Below are 9,672 nucleotides of genomic sequence, written 5' to 3'. Positions count from 1 at the left end.
CGGGGCCCGTGGGCCATGGCCGCTGAGCCTGCGCGTCCAGAGCCTGTGCTCTGCAACGGGAGAGGCCACAGCAGTAAGAGGCCCACGTACCGGAAAAAAAAAAAAAAATCTTAGTTTAATATATAATATGGTAAATATTGACCAATAGGATGAGTGGTGAGCTGGTAAATGTTCAACTGGCTCTCCAAGGGGGAAAAAAAAGCTCCGATTTGTAGCATTTGCCGATTTCGAGGTGTAAATACCCACGCCATGGCCAATTACAAATCGACAAGGTGACCATCACTGACCTCAGAGTTGAGAGATGTGCACCATCCACTCCTGCACCCTGTACAAGCCGGCCCTGGGACACCACAGCTCTAACCCACTTAAACAGAAGCTCTTTCAGGTCCTTGATAACTTTTATGAGTGTAGAGGGATTCTGAGACCACGAAATCTGAAAACCGTAGCTCTACAGTAACTTTTTCAAACCGTGGGTTGTGACCCACAAGGAACAATATAAAATTTAGTCTCAAATGCCATTTTTTTTTAAATGGTAAAGGACAAAAAATATCAAAGTTTTCACAGGCACTGAGCATTATTTGATGAAACTGCATCACAATATAAAATGTATTCCTGGTTTTATTTTTAAAGTTTGCAAAAAACACTGGGGGCAGCAAGCTGGAGAAGAATAGGCATATGGCGGCCCTGTGGATTCTGGTCACATGAACCTGAGCTGGGTGGACATGGGGAGAGGGCACAACTCGTGGGAAGAGGCAGCACAGCCAAGGACAGAGGGCTGCTGCTTCTGCACGACCGAGCGCCCTTGGCAGCCAGGCCCCAGAGCAACCTCACAGGCAGGACAGGGAGTACTTTCTGACAGAGCTGCAAGACAGGGCTTCTTAGAAGAATGTGAGTTCCCACCTGCCCGACGAGGATGCCTCTGCTTACTCAACCCCTTACGTATTGTGCAAATACTTTCTCTCATCCCCGACGGCAGAGGCAGAGCGGTGTCAATGAGAAGAGGCCACAGGAGCTGTAGGGAGCCCGCTGCTACTCCAACTGAGTCCAGATCCAAACAGGCAGAAGGCTACTTATTGCAGTAAGACTGCTTTTTATGTCCCAGTTAGAGGTGCTATGAGTCACCATGCTGTCACTCACACAAGAGTAAGACAAACATTTAAGATCCTATCCTCAAACCTAAGAGAGTAAGAATTTGTTATGAGCACAGAAAGGCCTTGTTGAAGTCTTCTTCCATAGGCAGAGTCACCTCACAGGCACAAACCTTTCCCGTGTAACAGAACAAAAGGTTAACAAGCCTAAACATTAGCAATTTTCACATTGGAAGACCTCTAATTACAGCCCACATGCTCCAACAATGCGTTCCTTTTAAAAATCAATTTTCAGGATATTGTGATGCAACAGAGCTCTTAACACAGGACTCACACACACACAAAAATGAACTTCATTGAAACTTTTCTGAAAACTGAAAACTCACTGACACTCTTCAGAGTGTAAAGCGCTATATTTAAATGTTCTCTTTCTAGGCACCCTTAATACTGTCTAAATACATTCATGAGAGTGCTGCTGGCTCCATAAAATTCATTTCACTGTTTCAGTTATTTACAAAAGCAAACAAGTCCAAAGTGGTTTTCTATTAAAAATTTTTTTAAGTTTACTCTGTCAGAACATTATAATTATCCCCCCCAATATGTCTACATTTCCAGCCGAGTGCCAGCAAGAGGATGAATGTGCCCGAGTTTTGTCTTGACTTCAACGACCTTCTCAATAAGGAAAATATTCTACTGTGAATAAAAGTGAAGGGGAGGTTGTTCCCATTATAACAGTTACCTGGCGTCCGCCGCCTTCAGGTCACAGAAGTGAGCGAGTAAAGCTCTCACGACATCACTGCAGACAACTCTGACCATGTCCACGCGGCTCAGCCTGTGGCGCAGCCGTTTGACAACTTCCCAGAAGTCCTCGGAAAGCAGGTGGTAGAGCTGCCCCTCGTCTCTGCTGAGGCTTCCATACCAGGACAGGATGTAGTCTCTGTAACTGTAGTCAAACACTACCAGGAAGAGACAGAGCAACGCGTCAAACTTGGGTGAAAGTAACAGACACCGAGACGGCTTTTCTACTGGAAGCTAGCCACCTGCTATTTAGTAGTCACTGTTTAAAATATGTGGACCGGGCTTCCCTGGTGGCGCAGTGGTTGAGGGTCCGCCTGCCGATGCAGGGGACAAGGGGTCGTGCTGGAAGAGGAAGTGCCTGAGGGGCTTCAAGGAGAGCTCTTATTAAAGAGTTGGTGGGGAGCGGATATACAGGTGTAGAGTTCAGGAATGGGGTAGTGTAGGAAATGTGGGTGTAATGGTAATAGAGTATTTAGATTAAGGAGAGGACTGAAGATGGAACTCTGAGAAGTAACACTGAAAGGCACAGAGAAATAAGGCTGAGAATATAGGGACAGAGAAATGGGAAAAATACACAGATGATCATGGTGTCCTGAAATCTTTTGAGTGCAGGTCCATACTCATCTCTTCTTTATACTCCACAACCCAAAACCTTATCTGAGAATTTGCATGTAGTAGGTACTTGGTCAGTGTTTTAAAAAATTAATCATAGCTTTCTTGGTTCTTTAATATTTATCTTGGTTCCCCAGCATTTACATGATGTGGGCCTTTTTTTTTTTTTTTTAAGTCTTTATTGAATTTGTTACAATATTGCTTCTGCTTTATGTTCTGGTGTTTTGGCCAAGAGGCATGTGGGATCTTAGCTCTCCAACCAGGGATCAAACCCACACCCCCTGCACTGGAAGGCAAAGTCTTAACCGCTGAACTGCCAGGGAAGTCGCTCACTGTTTAAAATTTAAAGAGAGTAGAAAACAAAACAAGGGAAGACACACTCTTCCCTGAAGTCTTTCAAAATGAGAGACTCTCATCTAACTAGAATTTTGGGGGTATGGTGACCATAGGTACTGGATTTTCTCAGATAGCCCAATCTTTAAATATTCTATCTTGGTACCAAACTCTCCGATTTTTTTTTTTTTTTAATTCTAAATTGCTCTAGACAGTACAAATAGGACCAATGGGTGGAAATCACAAGGAAGTTGTTTTTTCTGTTCAACATAAGGAAGAACTGAATAAAAACATTAAAGCTATTCGAGAGGCTGCCATATTAGATGACGAATGTTCCATCATAAGAAATTTTTAAACAAGCTGAGTATCTAATGGACAAGGATGACATGGAAAAATTACTTCCTGAGACGGTGGGGCTGGATTACATGACCTCCAGGCTTTTATAGCCTTTTACCTTCCTTCTGGGAACCCCAATGCCAAGCAACAAGAGCATGATGACACACACCTTGCCAGTAAAACACTGCTAATTCGTTCATTTGCAATTCTTTCTCTCGTACTCTTGTATCAAGCAAAGTTTTCATGCCAAAGAATTTTTAGCTAGTAGCAAATAAATCTGCAAACCAAAACGTTTGGAAAAATAGAAGCATTTTTCCTTTCATTAAAATTTAATTTCAAATTAAATCAGGAAATTAAGAGCAATTATAAGAGATTTAATCTCTAAAAATAAGATCTTTTCAGTATGCTAAAAGATTTATGTGAAGGGCATATTCACCTACATAATGTCTCACTACATTTGTTAACCACACTGCATACTCTAATTATTACACACCTAAAATACTCCTCTGATAATAGGTTTTGGTGAGAAATGGATAAAAATAAATACTGACAAAAATCTGTACTCAGTAATAGAGATACGTGTCAGCCACAGGCATATCTTCCACCAATAGCTCATCAGCACCCCTCTTCAAACTAAGTATCATAAAAATATAACAAACATAAAAAGTACAAAACAAAGCCATGATTCTAAGTATGTACTACCTAACTACATACACTCACTCACACAAGTACACATGAACAAAATGTTTTTAAATATACCTTCTAGGTCAATTCAAGGAGACAGAAATTCGTGATCATAAAATCATTTTATGGTTTTCATTAAGAAATAAGCGTAAGTAATGTAACAAACCACAGTGAGAAGTGAAAGAACACTTATTCTCACTGCCAAGCAAAAAGATTTTCTTCTAAAGGCCTAACAGCCAACAAAAATTCAGATGCTATTATCACTCAAATACATCTAATTTCTAGGACGGCTCTCAAAGAAATAAGTAGGTAAGAGGGAATCACTGAAGATTAGAGAGAATGGAATAACATGATTAGAACTTTTCAGCTTTAATTAGATTAATCTGAAAAGAGGATTTAGGGTAACAAAGTAGAGAATTACTAGAGGTGAAGAGACCAGTTAAAAAGCTACCATGTAGTCTAGAAAATGTGATGCTAGGTTAAGTTTCTATCTATAAAAGTTCAGAACAAGGAATGACTCAACCTAAGTAAACAGTATGAGAGAGAAGCTCCAAGAGAGCCATTTTCCATCTCTGCCTTCTCCCCAGGCTAACTCAGGGTGCAATCTTCCATGCCCAAGAGGTAGAGCCCCGCAGGTTGTAAGTGTCCATGACCTGAGTCTCTTGGCACAAAGAAACAGTCCTCATTCCACCAGGAACTGCCCCAACGATAATGATAAGAACAACAATTTCATTGATCATATAGATGGCCCTTTACGGTGTACAAAGTTTTCAAAAATGAAATTAATAATTACTCTCTGTGTGCAGAACGAAAGTCATCTTCTGGGAAGATTTTGAGGTTATTAGGTTACGTCACTGGTTGATCTATTCATTCATTCAACAAAAATGGACAGATATTTCATACCACTAGGTAAAGAGTCATGAATGAGGGACTTCCCTGGTGGCACAGTGGTTAAGAATCCACCTGCCAATGCAGGGGACACGGGTTTGAGCCCTGGTCCGGGAAGATCCCACATGCGCGGAGCAACTAAGCCCGTGCACCACAACTACTGAGCCTGCGCTCTACAGCCCGCGAGCCACAACTACTGAGCCCACGTGCTACAACTACCGAGCCCGCGCGCCTAGAGCCCGTGCTCCACAACAAGAGAAGCCACCTCAATGAGAAGCCCACACATCACAACGAAGAGTAGCCCCTGCTCACCGCAACTACAGAAAGCCCGCGTGCAGCTACGAAGACCCAACACAGCAAGAAAGAAAGAGAGAGGGGAAGGGGGGGGGGAGGGAGGGAGGGAGGGAAGGAGGGAAGGAAGGATGAGTGAGTCATGAACAAGGTAAGTTGAGCCTATGGGGAGGGGGAAGTCATGCTCTTTGAGGTACTAGCTCTGCTTCCGCTGTGTCAGCATCTAATCCTTGGACAGTCTAAGTAATCTGTCTACTTAGAGTAGTCCAAGTCTACTGAGCTAACAGCAGGTATGCGATAATTACTGAATTAGATTCTCTGGCCCACATTAGTGAGACAATTCAGGGGAGCCTAGTGAAAATTAGGCTATAGATCTAGTGAGATTTAATAGCAAGTCAAAAAGATTTTTAAAAGTCTATCTTCTGGGCTTCCCTGGTGGCACAGTGGTTCAGAGTCCGCCTGCCGATGCAGGGGACACGGGCTCATGCCCCAGTCCGGGAAGATCCCACATGCCACGGAGCGGCTGGGCCTGTGAGCCATGGCCGCTGGGCCTGCGCAGCCAGAGCCTGTGCTCCGCAACGGGAGAGGCCACAACAGTGAGAGGCCTACGTACCACAAAAACAAAACAAACAAACAAAAAAGTCTATCTTCTGTCAGTTTTCCAAGAAATGTAGCTTCAGGAGAAAACCTTTCAAGGGCGTCTGGTATAGCTGCCAGCTCTCTCCTAACTTCATATTTAACACCATGTATTTTCATCTGAAAAACCTCAGACATTTTTTTCTGTACATATAACTGAAATTATCAGTTTTTAGAAATTTAATTTTTAAAATATCTTTTTAAACTTTAATTTGATCAAAATATATTATCCTCTTTTAAACTTTAATATTTGTAATTACACTTACTTGTCCCCATTTTTAGACATATAATATTGTACCCGCCTCAATCCCCTTTCCAATCATCCTTAATACAAGTTTCACGTGAATGTCCTTCATTCTTTTATAAGGCTGACCAATATCCCTAAATTTGGTTAACTGGTTTGTCCATGAGCGAGCCTGAGTGTACTCATCCCCAATGCACCTTCTCTAGTTTATATCTAAAAGAAATAAATTTTCCTGATACCTACTTTAGGTAACAGAGAGCAGATCCTTGCTTCCTATCCTGGAACTAGCTCCACCTAGCTGGCTAGTTTCATGTGACCTGCAAATTCCTACTTAATCAATGTTTAGATCCCATCCATTTAACTAAAACATGGATGTATTTATTAAGTTTTCAAGTAAAAATTCATGAAGAAAAAATTCAAATGCAACATGTAGACAAGGATAGATAAATTTGCTAGGAACGATTATTTTCCTTTTAGAACATAATGAATTGCTTCCCATGGTAATTATATATCCTAACTTAATCCTTACCTTCTTTCAGAGCCTTGTCCATGTTATGAGAAATGACTACCCTTCTAGACTGAACTGACTCATGTGAGTTTCCATACACAGGACTCTGAAATGGAAGAAGAAAAGATGCATATTACTGAATGAATAAATCATACATAAAAATAAAACCAAAGGTATGAAAAACCATTTAAACAGGCACTAAAATATTGCTTAACAGATTATAAAGTTCTTCTGGAAAAGTAAATAAATGCTTAAGGTTAAGAAATTTTTGAAAAAGAAGAATTAAGGAAGGATTTTCCCTACCAGATATCAAAACAGTATGATATCAGTGTAGGAATAAACAAATCAACAGAATAGTAAAAAGTACAAAAACACCTATATATAGATACATATCTATATATGAGAATTAAGAACATAATGAGAAAGAATTTGAAATCTGTGAGGAAAACAGACCATTCAATAAGTGGTGTAGGGACAATTTGATACTCATGTGGCAAAAAAGATTAGAGTCTTATCCCACACTTCATATATGAATAACTCCGAAGTGATTAAAACGCTAAATATTCTTTTTAACTAAAAAAGCATTTAAAGGAAACAAGGGAGATGCTGTGTTTAATCCTGGGATGGAGAAGATTTCTCTAAAATAAGACACAAAATATAAGAGTTATTTAAAATGCACTACCTTCACTCAGCAATTCCACTCCTAGGAATCTAGCCAGCATAAAATACCTCCACGTTGCAAAAAAGTATATATACCAAGAATTTCACTGCTATATTGATTGTAAGGGCAGAAAATTGGAAATAACCCAAGTGTATATCAATAGCCAAAGAGTTAAATTACGATATGCTCATATTTTACAATATAATGCAACCCTTAAAAGGAATGAATTAGGGATACATATGCCTTCATGGAAAAGTTTTCCATGATGGAAAATGCTTGGAAGCACATATGCTAAACTATTAAAAGTGGTTTCCTTTAATAGGCAGAGGCATAGGATTTTAAGTTCTTCCTCCACATATGTCTGTGTAACAGTAAATTTTAAGTTTTTAATTATAAAAAGATACTAGCTGGCAAAAACAAAAACAGAGAGAGGCAATGTATCAGATTTAAATCCCACTATCTGGCTAGTAAGATGACATTAAAGAGGAAAACTTTTAATTGATCACATACCAAAGTGATCAAAAGCACGTATAATGTAATTAGGCCACTTATTGGTTTCAGAGCAATTAAAAAACAGCTACTAGTAGTGGAACGTAGAGTACTTCTTTAGGCATGGGAAATACTACAAGTGCTTTACTAGCACCACCACAGTCACTCAGGAGATCTAAATGGCTCATGTTAGCATCACCTTCATCCAATAAATGAGCATGAGGAAATCCCTTTGTTCTTGGGCAGGCCACCCCAACACAGCTGCAATCAACCCCATGGCCCTGGACCACCCAACCATGAGCAGAGAATTTCTAGTCCTTGGCTTAGTTTCACACTACCCATGGGTCAAATGCCAAGAGTATCATCCATTTTTGTGATCACTGTTATTAAAAAACAAAAGCCATAGTCTTTTTCAATAAATTTACTTATTTATTTTTGGCTGCATTGGGTCTTTGTAGCTGTACGCGAGCTTTCTCTAGTTGCAGCGAGCGGGGGCTACTCTTCGTTGCGGTGCGGGGGCTTCTCATTGCGGTGGCTTCTCTTATCATGAGGCACGGCCTCTAGGCATGCGGGCTTCAGTAGTGGTGGTACACGGGCTCAGTAGTTGTGGCTCGCGGGCTCTAGAGCGCAGGCTCAGTAGTTGTAGCGCACAGGCTTAGTTGCTCCGCAGCATGTGGGATCTTCCCAGACCAGGGCTCCCAACTTCTGTCCCCTGCACTGGCAGGCGGATTCTTAACCACTGTGCCACCAGGGAAGTCCCAAATGCCATAGTCTTGAGATTCCTTAGCTGAAACACTTTTAAAAGCCTCAAGAATCCCTTCATGCTACAAATTAACATATAACATTCAACACTTTCCCAAGGAATCATTTTTAAAAAAAAAACCTTAATCATACATAATCCTACAGACAAAAGCCACTTTATTCCTAAAAGAAATATACTCTCATGCGTTTAAAACCATTTTCTAGTCTCTTGAGTAGCTTGTTATAAAATTAAGGGGTCAGTACATTTTACTGCAATTTAAAAAATTTTAGTTTGTGAAAGAAAAATTTGAACAGATGAGAATTTTTAAATTCTAGTGCTTTTTAGAACATCAGGCAGATATTTCAACAACTTATGAACTGGGGACAAAATCTTAATTGAGTTAATACTTTTAGAGCGCTATACTGATAAATAACTTTAATCACAACTTCTCAAGTCTTCGGCAGTCTGTTATAGCTTCCCAAATATAGGTATGGCAGTTTTCATGCACAGTACTAACCGGATGATGAAACCACAGCCAAACAACACTTAATTGAGAAGTTCCTGAATTTGGGTTCTTAAAATGGAAACTGTCTTTAAGGGCTGGGAGAGAAGCAGGTGTGAATACGACAGCACATGCATATCTAAGCATATTGTGAGCTCCTGTGTCTATCATTACAACTTCCTTCAAAACAGTTTCTTACTTTTTATCTTTTCTTTCTCTCCCTAGTTATGGCTTTACTAATTATTGCCATCTGTCTGCATATTTCTTTTCTCTCTCTGCTTCATACTTAGATGTAATACCTACAATAAACATGTTTGTCACTACTCACTGTACCTGAATTAGGCCTTTACTCTCTTTAATTTAAAAAGCTTATATGAGAATGTTTTCTATGTTGGCTCTTTACCTAAAAGCGCTATTATTTTTTCCATCTCATTTTCCAAACTGATTTTGGATTTCCCTGCACCCCATCCCCCAGGGGGTCACTTGGCCCTTAATAGAAAGAAAAAAAAGTTCTTCAGCCCTGTCCCATCCTCAGAGCCTGATGGCGAGTCTGTAAGTAAGGAGAACAGGAAGATAAAAGAAAGCATCACGGGCCCAAAGTAACTGGGTAACCATGCATGGAAATACCTTTTTTAAGGATTTAATATTTATGGAGCCAGAATCTCCTCACGACTAAACTACTACATGAGTGTAGATTAGTCACTACATACTCCTTTTCTTTCAGATCACAGAGATGGAATTCACTAATTAATCATTATCCCGAGGTGGAGAAAGAGAGAAAGAAGGGGAGGAAGGGAAAGAAGGGGAGAAGGCCGGCACTAAAACAGAGGCACACGTGCATTCCTGTGGCCCAGAGGGCA

The 9,672-nt window shown here is 40.4% G+C and overlaps 1 protein-coding gene across 1 annotated transcript in view; it reads right to left on the bottom strand.

Moving 5' to 3' along the window:
- Positions 1-9,672, bottom strand: part of SNX25 (sorting nexin 25) — a 117,295-nt gene that overhangs the window by 81,637 nt on the left and 25,986 nt on the right. The window contains exons 2-3 of the mRNA XM_007466526.1: positions 6,440-6,524; positions 1,828-2,044 (exon numbers count right to left, since the gene is read on the bottom strand). Of these exons, the coding sequence (XP_007466588.1) occupies positions 1,828-2,044; positions 6,440-6,461 (239 nt within the window). The 5' untranslated portion in view covers positions 6,462-6,524. The remainder of the gene's footprint in view (positions 1-1,827; positions 2,045-6,439; positions 6,525-9,672) is intronic.

This window comes from Lipotes vexillifer, unplaced genomic scaffold, assembly GCF_000442215.2.
Source record: "Lipotes vexillifer unplaced genomic scaffold, Lipotes_vexillifer_v1.1 scaffold951, whole genome shotgun sequence".
Classification (NCBI taxonomy): Eukaryota; Metazoa; Chordata; class Mammalia; order Artiodactyla; family Lipotidae; genus Lipotes; species Lipotes vexillifer.
This window is presented reverse-complemented; position numbering and strand designations above follow the sequence as displayed.